This window comes from Amblyomma americanum, chromosome 7, assembly GCF_052857255.1.
Source record: "Amblyomma americanum isolate KBUSLIRL-KWMA chromosome 7, ASM5285725v1, whole genome shotgun sequence".
Lineage (NCBI taxonomy): Eukaryota > Metazoa > Arthropoda > Arachnida > Ixodida > Ixodidae > Amblyomma > Amblyomma americanum.
In genome coordinates, this window is record NC_135503.1 from 67,548,066 (window position 1) to 67,571,087 (window position 23,022).

Sequence of the window (23,022 nt, forward strand, 5' to 3'; positions counted from 1 at the left end):
ATGCTTGCACCATTCGGTGAATTGTCCGGGAAACAAGGTATGCTATAGAATAGGCTCATTGTTAAATACTGGCACAGCCCGCAGCAAGTTCTCTTTTCTACATGTGTCTACACGTCTCCGCATGTTGGCATAATTTGACGTTCGCATGACTGAGGCCAGGACGCCGATTTTGAAGCTAGATTTTAAAGCAGCTGACCTCTAGAACTGACATAGCGCCTCATGGTCTTGGTACCAAAAATAAACCAAAAGTTTTCTCGTATCACTTCCGCTTTTCGCGTCTATATTTATGAATAAACTTAATTACCACCAAACATATGTTTTAATAGTAGAAGTAATCATAAGTTCCCGCATATATGAATATTTCGTCAAGAACTGATGCAAATGCGTCGCGTTTCAAATTTATTGGATACTCGTGGTTCACGGTTATATTAGTGGAACGTCACGATAATGTTCGACCGAAGGAACGAGAAATAAAACGCATATTTTTGTGCTATTTATTCTTTATTCGTGCAGCAGTGTAAATGCGAGCTTTAATTATGGTTCTGTGTTTTACGAGGCTGCAGGGCTCTGCTGCTGAACATTCCTGGCGTCGCTTTGGTCACGGTGCTGTCCGTGCTATCGGGATGGACCATCTATGCAGTGTACGGGGAATGCGATCCGAGGCTGACGGGAGACATCGACAAGGCGGACCAGGTAAAGAATGGTCCTCCATGAAAAAAAAAAGAGTGCATAGGAGTAAAATCGCTGGTGCCATCGTGGGGCCGCAGAGTTTTGGTTAGTAACAAGGACGGTTCGTCAACACAAACCCATGGGCCACAGATGGGTTTTACAGCGACAGCTGTTAAGCACCCGTTCCCGAGTTTCGCGTCAGTATAGTAGTAGTAGTAGTAGTAGTAGTAGTAGTAGTAGTAGTAGTAGTAGTAGTAGTAGTAGTAGTAGTAGCAGTGGTATGTCGTTGTAGTAGGTGTAACCGGTGAGTGTGTTCTCATGAGAGCCACTCAGATTGTGGTTACCGGGGAAGGAGGAGGGTATAGAGAGAGCGGAGGAATCACCAACCGGAGAATGTTTGCCATGGAACGAGCCGGGTATGGCGATAGCGTAAGGCGCAAGCATAGGGTGTTTGCCACAGGAATTACCCTTAGGGTAGTTACCCTGGAAAGAGTAGGAGGAGGGTTGCCATGAAATGCGGAGGTAATGCCATGAGCGTATGAATGCACAGTCTGAGGATAATTACCATGGGTACCATCCGGCTGATGGTTACCGTGGAAGGAGGACAAAGAGTTTGGCGAGAGCGGAGGAATGAATACAAAGGAAGCCAACAGCTGCCGAAACAAAGGAGCACAAGGGAATGTTTCTTTCAGAGCGGGAGCTCTGCTCCTCGAGGTACAACTTCCGATTTCAATGTGGATGAGACAATGACCTTCAATTCCTCACAAAGTCAAACCAAACTTAACTGTGTCGTGGTTTGGCCCAAGCTAGGATAGTATGACCACGTGATCACATGATTATGACCATTAGGTACGTGACCTTGACCTTAACATTTAATCTGAGACAGTGGAGACCATGCTTAACAGAGCGTTCATTCGTGTAAATAGGTTCAAGACAAGGTGGGCCCCAGCCATTTTTTTAATTTTGTCGTGTTGATCAATTGCAGAAAAATGTTTTATAATTTGATCACTGAAAGATATTTGATTATAAAGCAGAAGAAATGCAGCCATATATTGCCGGTGGAATCCGAACCCACATCCTGCGAATTTCGCGTCCGGTGCTCTACCAACGGAGCCACGGCGCCGGCCGTCCAATCTTCTTCGTTCGGGGGTATTGATGTTTCGTGTAAACTAACATTGAGAGTGTTCACCAGCATATTGAAAGTGTTGACCAGTTAGCAAGAACAAAAGAGGCAGCAGACGCCTGCTATCGACAGTTTTAAAAAGTGATTCAAATCGCTATGGAATTAGTAAGGATGTCCAAATTCAATTGTAAGCCACCAGCACCTTGTGACATTCATATGTTCCACTGTCAGTTCACCTGAGCGACAGCGCTAAGCGCTTTGGCTGGTGTGATCGCAATTTCGTTGCCTTCAAAGCGTTGGCAAAGCACATTTTAATTTTCTACAATGTTCGGCGTTTTCACATCTACATTATATTCGGTTAGTTGCGTGGTCCTAAAGTGTGTGCCTGGCAGTTCCTGGAGGTGCAAGGAGCAGATAAAAGGCAGAAATGTTCTCGTATTTCAGTCTATATTCTGTTTGTAACTTGTTCGCCATATAATGAAAGCTACAGAAGCGCAAAGTGAAGGCTTCCACAAATGTGCTGTTAAAACGCTAAGGGAAGTCAAATAGTCTGAGTTTAGTAGCCGTCGCCTTGCACTCGGTGCTCCCACTGGCACTGTACTGCGAGCAAGCGGGGAGACGGAGCATGGATTTCTCCGTGCGCACACTGAAGACATCATCAATATTCCAACACATTATCAGCAGTAGATAAGTGATGTATTGTTAACTAATCAGTTTTGTCTTTCTTTCCCTGGAGCTGCTATGCTAATATTTCACACTTTCTGCAGTAGAATAAGGAAAAGATCACACTGTCGGCTTTCATTCTGACTTCAGCTCATGCCGTACATAGTGCGGGACCTACTACGTGATTACCCGGGACTGAGCGGTGTGCTTGTGGCCGCTGTCTTCAGCAGCTGTCTCAGGTGAGTCTTTACACAAATCTCTTAGCGTCTGTTTTTGACGCACGCACCGTCCGGCAGAATGTGCGTTAAGTAAATAAATGAATGATCTGCGGTTCAAATAAAAAATTTGTTTTGCATTTTAGAACAGTGTAAAAATAAAAAAGTTATTTAAAAGCGAAAAAAAAACTGAGCATATCAATTTAATTCTGCTAAAAAAGAAACGAGGCGCTCTCAATCTCTCTTTTTAATATTTTTTTAGGCGTTATAAGAACAGCTACACTTGTTAATGCCAGCAGATGGCGTCCACAACCACATGTTTTACACCCCACCTTGTAAGCACTAAAAAGGGCGTTCAAATGGCTGAGTAATTGTTCTGCATTAAGATAACATTGGGAGTTATTAGTTGCAGACTTGTCCAACAGTATCTCTGTACACGAAATGTTTCGCAAAATATCCTTGCAGGTCAGTTACACGTCTTTCCACTATTTTTCTTGTTTGTCCTGCACACTTATCCTGGCTGTTAATAATATGGCATTCGGTGTGCAGGGAAGCATTATTTGCAATCAAGTATTTTGTGAATTCTTCTATTTTGTACCCTTGTTTCGCGTTACTTGAACAAGTGTATCATTATTACCAATGCTGAAGTGCTAAGGAAGGCGACATCCGTTTACTATTGCACAGATCACTACACGTGGAAAGTTGTTCGCTTTGACACCCAGTGGGGTTATAAGGAAGTGTTAGCATAGAGGGTCAACTGGCGCAGACGTAAAACAATTACCAGATGTCTTTTTTTCACCCATGCTAACCTGGGCGCGCATCACATAGTCCCACACTTGCCACTGCGCCTGCAGAACAAGCATGTGCTAATCCCGCATATGTTTACACTATGCTAAAGCTTTCTATCAAATAAGCTGAGACGTCAAAATCTTGCAAGCCTTGCTACCTGAAGACAAAGTTGCACGCACAAATGCGCTGGGAACCTTGGATATTTGAACACTTTGACGTTGAACATGCTTTAGGGGCCAGCTACTGCATCGCACATCCAGCTTTATTTGAAATGAGTTTCCATCGTGAGGCCCCTGTGGGATATTGTAAGATACTATTGTGAGCGTATTGATTGGAATAGTCTAATAGTCCGAGGTGCAGCAAAATCTTGGTTCTAAAGCGTCTCGAGGATGGATCTGCTGATATATTGATTGTTATGGTGCAGTCTCACGATATGTGAAATATTGGGTTCATGAACAACTTCTCGTTGAAATTATTCCTTGAATAGATTTTCTATGCGTGTACCTTCAAGAAAATCATGAAATAAATATAGCCAGGGTCTTACACAACAGTAGCGGTTGCCTCGGTCTTTGGCGCTCCAGAATATTACGGCTGGGACTGTATATAATCCCAGCCGTAATGTTAGGAGCACACTAGGCAACCAAACTCTTGTTACTCCTTGCCTAGCGAAAACTAGAAAGTACTTTACACTTATGTTAACACTAGTCTCTTATGCGCTCGCGTATGAGCGCAAGAAGCCATAATATCTTCGCTACGGAACGCGTGGGAAAATTTCAAACGCCGAAGCGTGCTTCATAATATGTTGGCCGCATCTGAACAAACAAGTTTGTCACTGGGTCACACTGCGTAGAGATTCAAGCTGATTAACATAAACATCTCAGATAAATGGCACTTGTAAGAAGAGTGAGGATGATTAGTGCACCACGTCCCTTCTACAATCTTTACCTATGTGTTGAAGGCGCGCCGCCTTCCTAATGTTCCTCATGCATCAACGGGCCCAAATTTGCAAACTTCGTATTCACAGCATGCTGGTCTCAGGTCAAAGCTCTTTTCGGAGCTAAGGCGAGGAAGAACCAGCTCCGACAGCGTTTAGGTTCGAACTGTACTTTTCCGCTGCTCGCGCTGCGGCGGCCTGGCCCAACTTCCTCTTTCTTGTCCGGCGCCGCGTGCCATGGCCTGCGAGCCGAGCTCGGCGCGAGGGGCGCTACAGGGCTCACCCCCCCGTAGAGCGAAGCCGCAGGATTCGCCCAGCGGATGTGTTTGGAGGAAGCTGCGCACAATGGTGGCGCAGTCGAAGCGAGAGCGAGTGTAGGGCCGACGGGCAGAGGAGTGGCGTTGTAGGCTGGTTTGAGGCGGTCAGCAGCCACGGCGTCTTCACGGCCGTTGACGTCTAACGTGAAGGTCTGCGCATGATGGAGGACGCGGAATGGTCCATCGTAGGCAGGCGTGAGGGGTGGACGGACGTGGTCACGGCGGATGAAGACATGGGTGCAGGAGGCCAGGTCCTGGCTGTCGAACACGGACTGAGGGCGACGGGCTGCAGGGGTGACAGGAGTAGTGTGGTGAAATGTGTTGCGCAGGTCTCGGATGTAGGTGGAGGCATCATGGATTAACGGAGGGGAGGAAGGAGAAAAAACTTCCCCAGGGTGACGCAGGGGAACGCCGTAGACTAGCTCAGGAGAAGAGCTGCCGAGGTCAGCCTTCAGTGCCGAGCGAACGCCCAAGAGGACGAGGGGAAGCTGGTCGAACCAGCGTTGCCTTGGCTGGTAAGTGGTAAGGGCAGCTTTCAGTCGTCGATGCGGACGTTCCACCATGCTATTGGCCGAATGATGGTAGGCGGTCGCATGGATGTGGCGAAAACCCAGAATATTGGTAAAACGGCCGCGGGCGGTGGTGATGACAGACGGGCAGCCGAAACGAGAGACTCAGCCGGCCATGAAGGCCGAAGCAACGGTCTCGGCTGCAGCGTCAGCAATGGGAAACGCCTCGGGCCAGCGGGTGAAACGGTCCGCACAGGTGAGCAGATAAGAGGCCCCACGTGATAACGGAAATGGTCCTACGATTCCTACGATGTCTATGTGAACATGGGAAAACCGTGCGTCAGGCGGTCGAAAAGGAGAGGCAGGTGTGACGGTATGCCGACTAACTTTGACGCGCTGGCTGTGAAAGCAGGTTCGTGCCCAGTGGCGGACGTCGGCATTGATTCTTGGCCAAAGGAAACGAGATGTGATCAGCTTCTGCGTAGCAAGAATACCAGGGTGGCTCACGCGGTGCAGTTTTTCAAAAATGGTGCAACGAAACCCAAAGGTACGTAAGGGCGCGAGATGTTAGTGGATGTCTCGCACGTAATGAACTGGGAGGAAAACGGAAGTGGACAGTCGGAGGAGGACAAGGACATGGATGAGGAGCGAAGACGTAGCAGCTCTGGATCATTGCACTGAGCAGCCGCTAGCTCCTTAATGTCCACTGGTGATTTGGACGCCATGGCACTAACCCGGGAAAGCGCATCAGCAGCAGCATTCTCTGGGCCATGGACGTGACGGATATGCACTGTAAACTCGGAGATAAAACACAGTTGGCAGATCTCGCGTGCAGTGTAGGTGCTGTGGTTCCTTTGGAAGGCAAACATCAAGGGCTTTTTATCCGTGTTGACGTGAAAGTCCCGGCCCTCCGGGAAGTGGCGAAAATGTTTGATGGCCAGGAACACAGCGAGTCATTCTCGACCGAAGGTGCTGTATTTAGTTTCAGGTGGCTTCAGCTTTTGGGAGAAAAAGCCGAGGGGCTGCGAACTAGAGACGTCCTGCTCGAGAACTGCGGCGGCGGCATTGCTCGAGGCGTCGGTGACGAGGCGCAGCGGAGCATCAGGAACTGGAAGTATGAGCAAAGTGGCGTCTGCGGGCGCCTTCTTGGCAGCAGCAAATGCAGCGGCATCGTCCTCAGTCCACTGAAGTGGCGCAGCAGAATCTTCTTTCGTAGCGAGAAGATCGGTCAGAGGCTTCAAGAAAAATGTGCACTTCGTGAGAAAGCGGCGATGAAAGTTCAGGAGGCCCATGAATTCTCTGAGCTTTTTTAGTGGCGTGGGGGCGAGAAAATCTTGAATGGCTTTGACTTTGCTGTCGAGAGGCCGATTGCCCTTTTGAGTGACAAGGTGACTGAGAAACTCTATTGTAGCTACGCCAAAGAGGCACTTGTTCGGGTTGATGACGAGCCCATATTCATCCAGTCGGTGGAAGGGGGCGCGCAAATGAGCTTCATGCTCAGTACCGGATGAACTTGCTAGGAGGAGATCATCGATGTAAGCGAACACAAAGTCGAGGCCTCGCGTAACCTCATTGATAGCTCTCTGAAAAGTGTGTGCGGCGTTGTGCAAGCCAAAAGGCATCCGCACATACTCAGAGGCTGAACGGTGTGGTAATGGCCATCTTCGGAATATCAGCGGGCGCCACAGGAATTTGATGATAAGCCTTCACTAAGTAAATTTTAGAGAAGATCGTGCACCCAGCCAGATTTGATGTGATGTCCTGTACGTGAGGAAGCGGACAGCGGTTTGGTAAAGTGTGAGCGTTGAGGGCGCGGTAATCTCCACATGGTCTCCAGTCGCGCGAATCTTTCTTAGGCACCATTTGAAGTGGCGATGCCCAGTTTCTGGAGGAAGGGCGTACTATGCCAAGTTCCAGCATGTGTTAGAACTCACGGCGAGCGATAGCGAGGCGTTCTTCCGACAAACGGGGAGGGCGAGCAAACTCCGGAGGTCCCGAAGTCACGATGTGGTGAGTGATCGAGTGCTTCACCGGTGACTCTCTGGTATGCGGCTTTGTGAGGTTGGGAAAATCAGCCAGAACTTTCGCACACGGTGAAACAGGAGCGCGAAGCCCCGTTGCCGAAGTGGTGAAGAGTACGCCGTTGACGAAGAGGTGCGTGCTGAGGTTTATGAGGCGATGAGCTTGCATGTCGATGGCTAGGTTGAAGAAACTGAGGAAGTCCGCGCAGAGAAGAGCTTGCGAGACGTCAGCGATAATGAAGATCCAGCGAAACGTGCGGCGCAATTCGAAGTTAAGCGTCAGGGGCCGTAGGCCGTACGTGTGAAGGGGGGAGCGGTTGATCGCTTGGAGCGGGGAGGTCTGTTCGTTGCGACGGCGATCTGCCCAAGAGGCCACTATGACTCTGACTTGCGGTCGTTGATAGCCGCCTTCAACCTGTCAAAAGGTCGAGCCAAGTCCGGCGAGCTGATGACGTTCACTAAGTGCTCAGCGACGTCAGGAGGCAAGGACGACACGAGGTGGAGGAACTTGGTCTCCTGGCTGGTGATACGTCGCAGCTGGAAATGCGCCTCAACCCGCAGGAGCCATGCGCGGGGGCTGTTGGGCCAAAATGGCGGCAGGCTGACTGGCTGGAAGTCGGCCACCGAAGCATCGAGAGGCTGAGCGTTCTGGAACGTGTCGCCGCCGGTAGGCAGCGCGGAAGAGCCAGCAGAATCCATAGAGGAGGATGGGGTTGCGTGTTTGAAGCCGGGTCATCAAATCTGTAGGAGCTAAGGCGAGGAAGAACCAGCTCCGACAGCGTTGTGGTTCGAACTGTTTATTTGCGCTGATCGTGCTGCGGCGGCCTAGCCCAACTACCTCTTTCTTGTCCGGCCCCGCGTGCCATGGCCTGCGAGCCGAACGCGGCGCGAGGGACGCTACACTCTCAAAGTTTCGGTGCGCAAGTCGGCACACTTCAAACTCTGGTTTCAATCATTTCCTTCGCCGCCGCTGTCATCGGTAACTTTCGCCTCGTTCTTTCTCAAATGCCTTGATTCATTTGTTGCTCTGGGACCGTGGCACCTTATTGTAACACTCGAAAAGTCTTTAAATATGGCAGCCTCTCTCCTACTCTGTGTCCTCTGTTGTTCGCAAGCGTTTCTGCAACGAGTGTGCTTCAAAATAACGCTTGAATTTCAAAGCTTTATCGTATTCACTTCCCAGTACGTTGTCATCCGGTTACAACGCTCTGGCCGCTGTGACTTGGGACGACTTCCTTCGGCCGCGCTTGAGCCTCACAGAAGCTTCTGCTCTGCGGCTCACGAAGTGCATCGGTTAGTCACAGACCCAGGTTTTTGTCTCGGATTACTTAATGAGAATGTGAGCACAACTAACATTCCTGAAACTATATACAGCCGCAGCCTACGGCCTGCTGTCCATGTCCATCGCTTTTCTCGCAGGAGTCATGGAATCTATCGTGCACGTAAGTATCATTTTATGTAACTAAGGCAAATAAAGCTATCATCGAGCATGATTTGTTTTATACCAGTACTGTGCAATTAAGCTACATCACTTGGTGTAGACGTCGTAGCTAAAAACTTTGCGTTTGCATCCCACTCAACGAAAATGTCAGCCGGAGGGCGCGCTTTTCAATATGCGTCACTTATTGCCTTGCTTGTAGATGTAGCTGGGAGAAAACAGAAGATTAAAATTCTGAAAAATTTCTTTGCTAGTCCTCTGTGAAATTTTTTAACAAAGAAAATATCTCCACTTTGCGCTCAGTGCTGTCCATACCGTTGTTATCGCCTGTCAGCGGCGTGCGTAATGCAGACGGTGACGGTGCCAGCTAGCGACTTTCTTCTGTGCTTATAGAGTGGATGACGACGGACTAATAGTTCACAAAACTGCGCCAATAATTTTCCGCCTTAGTTAATCGTATAAGTCTCACTGCGATGAAAAAAACTGCCGACAGTATTACTCAAGGCTAACCTCGGCTGTAGCTTACCAGTCTCAACGTCGCCATGCAGCATGAAGCGACCAATAACTATAGCAGCAATAGCAAACGATTGCGACCTCGGAATACATTTTTTTTACACTGAGAACTGCTATACTTAAGTTTAGCGACGCTCAACTGGGGTATGCAGGGGTGGCCTATGCCTTGACAGCCAGCACCGGCGGGAAAATTCGCTGCCGGTGGTTTTGTCTTTACGTTGCTTACTCAAAAAAATACAAATGAACGAGTTCGACTAATTGTGGGGATATCTCACTAGAATCTGTTTTGCCGCTGCTTGCATCAAAATGGGCTCACTATTTAAACCCGAGTTACGAGCAACACTTGTGCGCCTTTTCGTGTTCTTTTGAATGATACGTGGTAAAGTTGCCCCGATGCTCTTTTGTCGAGTGCATTGCCGGTCTGTTCGTCTGTGGCGTCTGACAGGCCCTTTTTGCCATCTCACAGGCGACTGACAGGTTGGGCGTCTGCTCTCGCGCAACTTAAACCGAGCTAAGCCTTGAATTTAGCTTAGCGGGAGTAATTTTGGGAGCTTTCCCTCGCTTTTTGCCTCTCGGCCAACCGTCTGTGAAAACGTCAAAAGCTTGCTGTAGCTGTCTTCGTTTTGTTGGAGGGCTAAGCTGGATATGATCGTGACACCTTGCGCTGAAAAAACGGTGGTGAACATGTGAACGTGAAACATTTTAGGAAAAAATACCAGAATTCAGCAATGAGAAGACGTCCAAAGCAATTCGTAACCTTGTTGCAAACGTAGGCTACAGCCTCCCTCGTGGGTGCAATGTCCGGTCCCCTCCTGGCCGTCTTCGTACTCGGCATCTTTTTCCCCTGCTGCAAGAAAAAGGTGAGGAAACGAGAAGAAATTCTGCCGTAGCGGACTCGTTGCACGCAGTGTCCACGATGATTACTTCCGGCCACGATGAATTCAAGTTATGACCGACTTCCTGTAAAGGTCTACCGCATGTGATTAAAATTGGCGGTGGTTTAGCTCTGGTTACACCTGGAGTGACGCGATAGCTACAGCTGGCTGAGGGAACTTGGTCACGTGACGAACCACGTGCTCAGCCACGGCGCCGCGCCGCCGGCAGCTGCTCCGAACCACGTGACCAACCACGTTACAGCGTGGCTGCGCAGCCACAGGGTGGCGGCGCCGCCAAGCTAAAGGCTCGAAATGCTACCGTAATGCAGCTATTGCCACAATATTTTGTATCCACGCCTATGTATCATTGCTTCTTGAATGCGGAGCCCGAATACTTGCAATTCAGAAGTTCTGACCGGGCAAAGATGAAATGTTTTGGCATGAAGTTAGCGGTACACTAGAAAAACAGAAGAAAGTAAATAAAATTGCTGAGCTTAATGCCACAAAGCCATACAGGAGCTAGCTATGGGACCACCTCGGGTTCTTTACCGTGCGCTGACATCACACTGCGGGTTTGCATTTCGCCTGGATATAAATGCGGCCGCCGCGGCCGATATTCGATCGGAGAACCTGCCGGCGGCGCGGCACCATGGCTGATCACGTGGTTCGTCGCGTGGTTGATCACGTGACCAAGTTCTACTCAGCCAGCTGTAGCTGTCGCGTCACTCCAGGTTTAACCAGAGCTAAACCACTGCCATTTTTTTTACTTTACAAAAGTAGGCAATAACTGCGATGTGCTACAATCTGCGGCACGGTGGACGAAAGGGGTTTAGTTTTCAGAGCGAAAGCACTAGTCCGGTTGTTCTGACCCGAGCAAAATTGTCTAACATTTGTCTGTCTGTTTGTCCGAGACCAACCTGTATCGCAGAAATTCCACCGGTGGGAGCACCTGCCATCTTACGCCGTGCTTTCGCACTGTATGCGAATGCTGTAAACATTCTCTCTGATTTTGCCTTCACCTAAATGCGCACGAAATGATGCCTCTAGTGGAGACCTGAGGATATGTCTTATTTCTTAAAAACGGGATCGCAAGCACAGCAAGCGCACGTGCTAATTAGCGAGTAATCAGAACTCATTCTTTAAATAATGGAAGCTGCTAAAATCGTATTTACACCATGACCTTGCCCACAAATTACATTATGTGTGATCTTACAGACATGACTGCACATGTAGAAATTCAGCCTTGCATATTCATCCCTTCATGGGATCACACTTTCTCATTATAGCATGTATTCTTCTCCAACGCCCATTAGCAGGCTATAATAGTGTGCTCTAGATGCCCATCTCGCCTTTCGTAAGCTTATTTTTTCTGACCTACTCAAAACTCAGGGCGCAGTGGTGGGCATCCTATCAGCAGTAATCACCTCTTCGTGGCTGGCCCTCGGCTCCATTGTGCACCCGCGTAGGCCTCACATCCTTCCCACCTCCACCGCTGGTTGCACGAACTTCAACCAAACCATTACCGCCGGATCCATCGAACCGCCGACAACACCAAAGTAAGTCTGTGGCACTCTCTGACCGCAATGTGCAGCATCAACGCAGGATTCAAGAATGTGCAGCGCTAAACAGCTTCGTACTCAGCACTAGCTAAGAGTACCCTGTTTATCCATGTCCAACATTCTCGGATAAAAATTTTGAATGTTGAAAAATTGTAGGATACACTTACGGAAATGCTGAAGGTAATGGCCCATTCTTCGGATGTGTAACAAAATCTTCCTTATAACAGGTTTACATCGATCGCATCGAGCAGTTAAGACTGTCACAGAAAACCAATGAGAAATGCTTTCGACGATAGCAAAAAAAAGAATTCAAGACGATTTTTGTGCTGAAATCTTACATTAATGAAAAACTGCGTATGTAAATTGTTTCCCACTCGAAAATGCTTTTGTCCAGAATTGTTTGGTATGTGTGAAATTAAACAGTGTGACCTTTCGTCTCATAGAAGTACCGGTTTACAACACGGCTTCAAACACAAGCAGAATATCTTTACCGTTCTCTCGTTAGCCCTCGTACAACTTGTGACGGCTCAGTTCTCTCCTTTTTTTCTAGCAAAGAAAAATAACTTTGCGTAGGGCGTGATGGTCATACGGATATAATTCTACGCAAAGTGAGCAACAGCCAACAAGAAACAACACATTGGGGAAGACACAGCACGAGGCTGACTTACAAAGAATCTCAGTGTCTGCTATACATTTTTATGATATTTTAAAACATTTTTGCGATGGCTTTCAGTTCCTGTACTGCTCTCCGTACACCACATTGTTAGGGGAGGAAGAGCAATCAGAATCGGAATCAGACGTCAATTGGACCTGTGTGCGGGGAAGGGCGATCGCAAATTTCTAGTCCCGCATGAATTTCTGAGTGTCCAGGTAAACGGGCACCTTGCCAGCTCTAACAGACCGACATCTGTTCACTTTCCCCACGCAGTGGCATCTACCGGTTCTACCACATCTCCTTCATGTGGGTCATCGTGGTTGGCTTCCTTGTGCACATGGTGGTTTCTCTGGCCGTCAGCCTTATTTTCGGTAAGCCAATGACGAAGTCATCCACATAGAGTTGGAAGTGCTGAGGCATAAAGACGGTTCCTGAGTTTGTGGAGTGCCCCACTTGTTTACAGGACTATGTAAACCATCGTGCTTAGTTGGGAGAAAGTAGGAAGTAAGCACTTGTTTCAAGCGCTAGCTGTTTAGCACACTTTCTGCGTTCCGTAGACTAAGTTACCGGTGCTCGCGTTCTATACCCTTTCAGACTGTGAGGGACGCCGTAGTAGCTCAGTGATTACGGTGCTCGGCTGCTGGCATGAAAGGCGCGGGTTAGATCCCGGTCGCGGGGGTCGCATTTCGATGGAGATGAAATTCTAAAGGCCCCCCCCCCCCCCCCCCCCCGTGTACTGTGTCATGTCAGCGCACGTTAAAGAACCCCAGGTGGTCGAAATCACCCGGAGCCCTCCACTGACGCCCTCCACTGGCGCCCCTCATAGTCAGAGTTGGTTTGTGATGCGAAATCCCATTAAGCCATAAATTAATGAAAAAATATGCGTTTTTCCAGAGCGGGGTGAGAAGGACCCAGTAGATCCAACGTATATCTGCCCATGCGTCCGGAAGTACATGAGCGCCAGCCGCCACAGGAACGAGAATATGAACGGTGAATTCCAGGAGCCACTGTCAAAGGTATGAATGGGGACGGCTGCCAGCGACCCAAGTGATGTGCAGCACAAAGTATGACCATAGAACTCAACTCTAAGCTGATGTGAATTGGCAGTTCGCTGACATGCGCTCTTCAGCTTAGGCAACGGTAACTGACGAAAATATTTGTATTTGAGCAGAGCCTCAGTCAACATTCAATAGAAAATAAGAACTGTGAAGGTTCCGCTGCTGATAGCAAATTATTAAAGGTACAAATATCAAATATTACACTGAGGCGCGAGAATTTTAACGAAATTCACTGCAAACTCGTGTTGTATGAAAAATTTGGCAGAGACGAGAATAACTCCAGGCGATAAAGTATGGCGCGACTAACGCATGTAGATTGAGCTCCATGAGGACTTAGTGGGCAGTGGTCCCTTGCGACTACACGAAGCGCAGGCTTGTAGATGAAAATAGCATACAGCAGCGGAAACTGGCTGCTCTTTTTCATTCTTTTCGTAAATAATCATGCCGGACTGATCTACTGGTTCATGTGAATAAAACAATGAAATAGCATTGCTTCAATTCCAGAAATTACAAGAGTCTTGAATATTTCTGCAAAAATGACGAATCTTATCTGTTCAGTCTGCAGAAAATCGCCAGTAACATTTTGATTTATTTAGAGATACAAACATTCCTGTTTTTAAAACATCTCTTAAATTTGGGCTGCTGAGAGATGTCCTTATCCTAGCATTTCTGACGTAACTATGACGCGAACAATGGACGTTTCACATTACTGCAACAAGCTGTTATTCATCAGAAGGAGTTGCAGCGCATTTGAAAAGTGGTTCTTGTTAAAGAGCCTCTTTCGCGGACAACGCAGCCGACCGAATTAAAAAAAAAAGTGGCACTAGAACCTGTAGTGAGGCTGGAATCAACGCGAACACGTATATGTTGTATTTGTCTACTCTGCAGCGAGATATTTTTTTTACAAATATTTACTTATTTATGTCAACATCGGTAGACCGTTTACCCAGAAACACGAATGTGGCTAGTTGTACTCTGCAGTTGAATGTATATTGGTAAAACTTTTTGTTTTGTTCGCAGACGTTGTTAGCGTTTCGTTCCGATCTGACAGTACCTATTGCAGCTTCCCTCAGAATCCACTGCCACTTTTTAAGCGAGGCTTGTCTACACTCCTTCTGATAACTTTCTCTCCTTTTCTCATTATGCCTGATGGCAAAAATCTTGAATAAGAAAATATCTCTTTGTGAATAAACGGCGGACAGTGCTCACTGAAAAACAATGGGCACAGGCTTAGGACACTCGAAGAAGGCAGCATTCATCTACAATTTTTACTTCAGTACAACGACCACCGTAAAAGTTATTTTTTCAGTTTCCTGACCTCTCAGTGCATCATTTTACTGAGGAGTACAGGCAATTGTGCTTGCAGAATAGCAGGAAACTTCTGGAAAATCCGTATCAAACATCATTACCAGTCTGTAGCCCTCTGATAGCGAAGGGCCGACAGTGCATCACCATAGCGCTCATTGTTAAATCTTCTTCACTCGCGTTTTTGTTGTCTTGTTGCGCAGGATGGACATCAAGCATGTGTGACAGAACTTAATGAGCTAATGGAGCGTCGAATGCCCGCTTAAGCATCTCGGAAGAATATTTGTTTGCTTAAGCGACACCTCTATGCCAAGGTTGCCACTACGGAAAGTCGCACCTCCCTGCTCTGCACGTAAAGAGTTCCTGATCATAGAAAAAGAAGTGCTCCAGAAATCAAGAAAAAATCTATATGAAACCGCCCTGTACTGCGAACAAAATGACCTATAGGGGGACCAATGTGGGTACAAAATGGAAACTTAGATTGGTGGTATTTAACAGAATATTTTAAAGCTACGATAAATTACGCTAAGATCATACACACACAAAGGACGAGCACTAGTCCTTTCTTCCTTCCGAGTGTCATCTCTTAGAACAGTTGATCATGGACTTACAAGACAGGAGCCAACTAGCCCGGCAGCATCGTTTGCTCAGATATCTTTTTATAATTATGTGTCAGAGCAAACGCTTGGGTGCAGGTCGTTATCGCTTTTTGAGCAATTTTGCTACCACTCTGTGAACAACTAGACGTGAGCAGTAAATTCCTTTTTTAAGCTGCAAGAGGGTGTTCAGCCCACTGGCCAACTACCTCACAGCTTTCGGGGACAGTTTAACCACCTCTGCAAGTCTCATGATAAAATACGTCATGATTCATGATCACGCTGCGACTCAAAAGTAGACGAAGACGTTGGCTAGTATTATGGCGACAGACTTGCTCCACGACCAGACAATTTTTGGTGTCAACGCAGTTTGTGCTGGAGTAGATTGTCCTCTGGTCACAAGAGTGTGACGCGATGATAGCAGGTGTGGAAGAGAACTCCATCCCGATGAAACCAAGCTGGGGCCTCCTATGCAGAGACCGGGTCCTTGTTAAGCTGGCGTACTGTAGCTCTGCCGCTATGCTACCCAAATAACGTTACATTTATTACGCGTAAGATGTAGTTATACGTGAGAACAACTTTATCTGAGGGCATGAACATAAATACGTTGCCATTATTGTTTCTACCCGTTTTGTTTATTTGACATCCATCACTATTTTGGAATGATTTCACAGAGAAAAAACATTTCTTTCAAACGCCAATTTCAATTTAAATCAAGCCAAGTGCTCCACTTAATAAAAACCTATGCTTAATTTTTTTCCTCTAAGTTAATGCTTTAAATACGCATCTCATGCAGTTTCTTTCGGTCCACTGTTACGAACTGTATTCGGATGCAACTCGGGAACGAAGGTATCATTGCTCTTCAAAGAAGATCTACGATTGGCGTCGAACTATACTATTCTCATGATATCGTGGTCCTCTCTTACTCTCGCAAGCGTGAAATTACAGTCGGTTAGTGGGTCCAAGGCAAATGATCGTGGCATCATGATATTTCGTTCGAGGCCATTGTTCCGAGGGCCTCGATAGAGGGGTATTTGCTAATTTCTTTCTTAGTTGTATACGCTTACAGCGGGCTCTCACTGGCACGTTTGTTAATCTGCAGTTCTCTCTTCTTTATGTGCAAATTTGTTTTCAGCTGACGATTTTTGTACGCTTTTGCGTAGCGCTTGAGTAAAACATTACGTGGTATGTTGAGAAATATTGAACGATCCTTCGCCAATATCAAAATTGTGTTTGTTTCATTACCTACCCCGGGTTCGAACCCGACCGCGACGGCTGCGTTTTTATGGAGGAAAAACGCTAAGGCGCCCGTGTGCTGTGCGATGTCGGTGCACGTTAAAGATCCCCAGTTGGTCGAAATTATTCCGGAGCCCTCCACTACGGCACCTCTCTCTTCCTTTCTTCTTTCACTCCCTTCTTTACCCTTCCCTTACGACGCGGTTCAGGTGTCCAATGATATATGAGACAGATACTGCGCCATTTCTTTTCCCCCAAAACCAATTATTATTATTATTTCATTACCTACAAATTTTAGTCGAGAACTGGCGACATGGCGATTACAGGCTGTCGTCCGGCACGTAATCTACTCCATGCACCATGATATCGGTGCAACTGTTTCACCTATGAAAACCAGAAGGAATAGAAATAGAACACATGGAATGCATTCTAATCTTTGGCAGTTACTTATCCCGTCCTATAGAAAACCCATTCTGTGGTCAATTCTAATGATAAACGGACAAAGAGCATCAATTGAAGTTGGCCTGTGTCGGTAGAGTCATCATCATCATCAGCTTAACTACACCCACTGCAGGACAAATGCCTCTCCCAAATCACTCCAATTAACCCTGGCCTGTACCATTGCGGCCACCCAATGCCCGCAAACTGCTCACTCTCATACGCCCGACACGACTTTCTGCCGCACGCTGATTGCATACGCTTGCCTTCTCTTAGAATCCAGTCCGTTACCTTTAAAGACCATCGGTTATCTTGCCTTCGAATCAGGAGCCCTGCCCATGCCTATTTCTTCCTCTTGATTTCGACTATGATATCATTAACTCTAGTTTGTCCTCTAACCCCCTCTGCTCTCTCTCTCTGTCTCTTAACGTTGAACCTAGCATTTTTTCTTGCAAAGCTCGCTGCGTTGTCTTCAACTCAAGTTCAAGCCTTTTCGTTAGTGTTTCGGTAGGCGGGTAAGAAACGTTCGCTGGCATTTGAGAAGAAACAGGAGACAACGCAAAAACTTGTGGCCGAATCTTCAGTCTCCAGCACCGACAATTGAATCGCAGTTACCGACTGTAGTGACACTTTCTGTTCACTGTGGCAACTGAAAAGGGAAAGAGAGTTGGCGCTTCCATTTGCACACCCTCCAGCCTTGTTTTTTTTTTCTCGAGAATGCTTGAAGTTCGTGCCTTAAACTCAGGCCACTGCCTGGGTTTCAACGGTTAGAACCGATTGGAACCTACAGAAATCGCCCTCCAAGACAAGGCATAAACTCAACACCGCGATATCACAGGCAGGGAGTAAGCTGCGCAAATGTTTGCAAGAATTTTGTGACGACCTAAACGCCAATACAGGGCGGTACGTTCACGAGAAGTTCTGCAGACGGCGTAGTCTAGGATTTGACGGAATGCCGTTTAGTCATGCAGTGGCATACTAGAAAAAATCTCCTGTCAGTTGCAATGTGAAAATGACAAGTTGCGTTAACGCACAAGACAGACACAGCAGACAAGGACGACGGGACTGCAGAAAACTTGCAACTGACTTTATTGCTTTGAAATTACAAACTTCTACAGGCGGTTTTGTCGAACGTTTTTTTTCTGTTCTGGCAGCACGGCGATTTAACCCCAGAACAGTTCCTGTTTCAAGAGTCTGAACGGGCCAATTTTTCGATCAAGCATTAAAGGACTATAGACACAAATCCTTGCTTGCGTGTTTTCTTCTTTCAAAGGATGCGTCAGGCATTCATATACATGGAGCACCCTGTCGTATTCGTGTATGATCGCTAAATAATTTATAGTGAAATTTTTCTTGACGCTGTTTCGGACGAGACAAGTGCACAGACACGGCTCAGCGCCGTGGCTGTGCACTTGTCTCGTCCTTTGTCCCCTGCGCTGCTGAAAAAAAATTCCCGCCATGGTGTTCCCATGGTGTTGTCCTTGCTCTTGGACTGGACAATGTACGCAACATACGGGGACTGCGACCCCAGACGCACAGGGGACATCGACAAGGCGGACCAGGTCAGTACAGCCACACGCTTCGTCTAGCACTGTCACATAATTAGCGGCCATATACCTGGGCGAGAAAACGCCTTCCACGTTCTTTTCAACAAATGCGCCCGTCTACAAAGAAGTAGGAAACAAAAAAAATTGCGGGGGCGACTGCAGCTTCGCCTTAACGGTATGAGGCGTTAATAGGTTAAGTTCACATATGTGCATTTTGCAATTCTCAACTTTACATTCATAGATCCCTGGGAGTCCTCATACCTCTCCTGGGGCAGTGGTGCAGCTGTTAAGCGATGCGCCACTGCTCTGCGATGGCAGGTGGTCCCGCCAATGAGGCCTGTGCAACAGAGGTTGCTCTGTCCGAGGAACCTCTCGCGATCAGTCATTAGTATAACAGCCACCTGCCACTGTGGTCAGTTTGCTCACAGTCCGGTGGGCAGATTGCGAGGATATGCCACAAAGTCACGTAACCTAGATGACCCATCTAGGGCGTTTCTCCGAGGATTATCGGCTCACAACGCCGACGATGACCACGCCGGCTTTTCTGCAGACCGATAGCCTTAACGCTATAACGTTAAAACGTTAAAATTACGCTGGGTGATCACTGCAACGGTACGGCGTGTCAACAGCGCTAGCTGGTTCGTGAAACGGTCAACGAAATAATTAGGCATTGCATAGTTTGGTGACGGTTTCTACTAGTGAAGGTATTTTCGTGGCTAACTATTAAGTGAGGATAGCGCATACTGACGAGATACCGTAGAGGCTCCCGTTGTGCAGAAAATTCGGCGCTGCCGGCGATGTCGTCGGTGGTGGCGTTGCGGGTGAAAAGGCAGGTGGCCAGCCTGCCACCTAGGTCACGTGACTGTGTCGTAACCACATCATGCCCACCATGACAGGTGGCTGTGTTTGAAACAGCCACCGGTCAGGGCAGTGGGGCATCGCTTAACCGCTGCACCACTGCTCCAAGAGTGGTATGAGGACTCCCATAGATCTATGAATTTAAAGTAGACAATGAGCAGTTTCGCATATAGGAACATCAGCCATTAGCTCTATCGCGTCATACAGCTAAGGCAAAATAACAAAAGAATCAGCAGCAGCACAAAATGCTAACGCATTCAAAAAGCCCACTGAGGATTGCCTAACAGATTTGTTTGTTTTTATTGGAATTTTTTTCCTTCAAGCTTGTGCCATACATAGTGCAACGCCTACTGGGAACGTACCCGAGAATCAGTGGCCTTTTGAAGCGAAAAGCTTCACTAGGCTCGTCAACACCGGACTTCGCGTGAGCCACACTACAGATTTGCCACAGCTGCGCATGCGCGAAATCGAGTGACGTCACGCGGAGCGCAGGTGGTCGCTGCTGCCGCAGCCGTCGTAGCCACCGCGCACTGACTCCGTCGTCTAATCTTTCGCCATGGAAGGAGGAGAAGAAGACCCAGAAGTGGTAGCGTGGGAGTTGGCTCAAAAGCAGCGAAGATATGAAAGGTACAAGGCTAGACAAGCGGCTGAAGCGCCAGAATCCCGAGAGGCACGCCTTACGAAACGGCGGCAAAAGGATCAAAAACCAAACAAAACAAGTGAGCCGACGGCGTTCATAGAGTTCATTGGCGTTGACAACTTTGCAAACCCCGTTCATTTTCACGAAATGAAAGGCGCAAAACTGGCTCCGTGGGTCAGTGGAGACCTCAATCGCGCTTTTCGCTTTGTATATCCTTGATTAGCGGGGCTTATCCATATTAATTTTTTTTTGGTGGCAGCTGTCTACAGAGGCTCACTCAGGTTAGTTTTCGCGGTGAATGGCAGAGGTCACTTGTGATAGAAAGAACGGGACATGTGAATAAAGTAATCTGTGTATGATATGAGGACAGTAGAAAAATTTGTATCTTATCTGAGGAAACAATAAATGACTAGTTTATATTACGAATCATCATCGTAGCGCGATAACGTCTTACGGGGGACGAAGACCTCTCCCATGATCTTCAATCAAGTTGATGGTTTCAAACAGGGACATTATATTTCGCTAATAAATGAGTAAGTGAAGGCAACATAAAATGGTTTTCCTAGTAGTACACTTAAAACAAGGTGTGGCATATTTTTCTACAGGTTATACGTATTTATTTGTTTATTACCTGAAAGACCGCTGATATGGGGCATTACATTCCTTCTTCCACAACTGTTGTTGGTATGCAGGGTCACTTGTTGCTCTAAGGAGGAACTGGAGAGAAGTTTTCAAGTCTGCATAGGACCTGTGTAAAGACTGGCCGCAGTTCGACTTGCTTAGCAGCTCATGAAATCCATCGCATCCAAACAGCAGCAAGGGAATGCGCATGAAAAATTCCCATTCTCAATTATTTTCTCTTTCTTTTTAACTAGGGTGCTGATAGAGCATTGTTATGAAAGACTATGCACTTTCCCGAGCAGCGTATTTCAGTCGCTCATTGATGTTATCACTGACGAGTATTGATCAGTGTCGTAAGGTTGCGCCCAAGAATGCGAGAGGTACAGAGTTGATCAAAAGTTCCCATGCCATTGGAGCCGTATGGTTGGGCACTCACTGCTCCTACGAAGCTGAAAATGCTCTCAGGGGTCCGCATGAGACCACTCAAAGTTTTTACACCTCGGGAGTCTTCAATGCGCCACTACAGGGCTCAAAAGTAGACCCTGCAGCCTGGAGACTTGTTACCAATCCTGCGCATGCAGTGAAGCAATATACATGCTTTTTTTTCTTGTTTTGTTCTATTTCGCCTGTCACCCCTATATTTTCATTATTGACTTCCCGCGAAACCTCTAGAAATAAAGCTTGTGTTTGTATAGCATATAATGCTGAAAACGTGCGAAAGCGCGTAATTAATAATTGGTTTTTTGGGGAAAGGAAATGGCGCAGTATCTGTCTCATATATCTTTGGACACCTGAACCGCGCCGTAAGGGAAGGGATAAGGGAGGGAGTGAAAGAAGAAAGGAAGAGTAGGTGCCGTAGTGGAGGGCTCCGGAATAATTTCGACCACCTGGGGATCTTTAACGTGCACTGACATCGCACAGCACACGGGCGCCTTAGCGTTTTTCCTCCATAAAAACGCAGCCGCCGCGGTCGGGTTCGAACGCGGGAACTCCGGATCAGTAGTCGAGCGCCCTAACCACTGAGCCACCGCGGCGGGTAAAGCGCGTAAGCTCTGATAAGGTTTCTTGCACACACAGCACCTGCACAACGGCGCCGCATGTGATAACATTTAGTGTGTACTAAAAGAGCAGAGTTGCTGAGCGAAGTAAAGGAAAGTGCAATATAAGGCGCGTGTCCTGTGTCCTCTTTTCTCTCACCTTGCAAAGTTTGCGCCTTCAATATTCATCTGTCTGTCTGTTGTTGCCGGGAAGAAAGAAAAGGAAAGTGCACAGGCATGCTCACTGGCTCAAGCCGAGCCACAATCGCTACCACGTGCACATAGAAGGAGAGTTCAAAGATGGGATAGAAAGACAGGATAGAAAAGACGCGCGGTATAATGACCCAGGCCGATCCCGGAGGCAGTGCAATACCGGGCCAGCCGGTGGCGGAAGTGAAGCAACCTTCAAGCACTCCGCCACATTTCCAAAAATAAGTCCAATTGGGACCCGTATCAGATATTCTACGGGGTCTCAAGCCTTCAACTAGCCCAACTTTCTATGCTGTTGAAAGTACAATATCAGCATGGCATTTTTTGCGCCTTGCTCTTTTCTTAAGCATCCTTGATAATGGTAAAAAGCGTCATATCGCCTGGCGTATATCGCCATATACCCCACATACCATATACCACGTCAAGCGTCAGGACACATGTGATACCGAGACCTTTTAGGCAAATATGATTGTGGTGTGTCTCCGTGATTGCAGTGTCCAGTGTAAACATTTAAAAAGCTCTAATTTAACAGTCTGGTAGCAGCATAGAATTGCCCAAACCCATTTATTCATGTTCGCCTTTACTTATATCTGTTCTGAACTTCTTTCATTATTTCTCAGCACTCTACCTCGAACTCAGGAGACTGCAGTAGCGAGAAATGCCACCCATACCTGAATTTACATAATACGTTTCCTTTCTTTTTAATATTCTCTGCTTGACTCAATAATGCTGTCTCCAAAACACAATCTCAGTGGAAACTGAGCCCCGCCGCGGTTGCTCAGTGGTTAGGGCGCTCGACTACTGATCCGGAGTTCCCGGGTTCAAACCCGACCGCGGCGGCTGCGTTTTTATGGAGGAAAAACGCTAAGGCGCCCGTGTGCTGTGCGATGTCAGTGCACGTTAAAGATCCCCAGGTGGTCGAAATTATTCCGGAGCCCTCCACTACGGCACCTATTCTTCCTTTCTTCATTCACTCCCTCCTTTATCCCTTCCCTTACGGCGCGGTTCAGGTGTCCAAAGATATATGAGACAGATACTGCGCCATTTCCTTTCCCCCAAAAACCAATTAAAAAAAAAAAACTGACTTCTCACTTCTACGCAGCACGCTGTCATCGGGCTACAACGCCCTGGCCGCAATCACATGAAACCACTTCATTCGCCCTCGTGTAAATATCACGAATACCTTCACTCTTCGC

General features: G+C 47.5%; 1 protein-coding gene across 1 annotated transcript in view; it reads left to right on the forward strand.

The window, feature by feature from the left end:
• Positions 1 to 12,680, forward strand: part of LOC144097765 (sodium-coupled monocarboxylate transporter 1-like) — a 35,551-nt gene extending 22,871 nt beyond the window's left edge. Inside the window, exons 8-14 of the mRNA XM_077630402.1 lie at positions 564 to 693; positions 2,606 to 2,694; positions 8,424 to 8,533; positions 8,615 to 8,682; positions 9,965 to 10,051; positions 11,456 to 11,622; positions 12,554 to 12,680. Coding sequence (XP_077486528.1) covers positions 564 to 693; positions 2,606 to 2,694; positions 8,424 to 8,533; positions 8,615 to 8,682; positions 9,965 to 10,051; positions 11,456 to 11,622; positions 12,554 to 12,680 — 778 coding nt within the window. The remainder of the gene's footprint in view (positions 1 to 563; positions 694 to 2,605; positions 2,695 to 8,423; positions 8,534 to 8,614; positions 8,683 to 9,964; positions 10,052 to 11,455; positions 11,623 to 12,553) is intronic.
• The last annotated feature ends 10,342 nt before the right edge of the window (positions 12,681 to 23,022 follow it).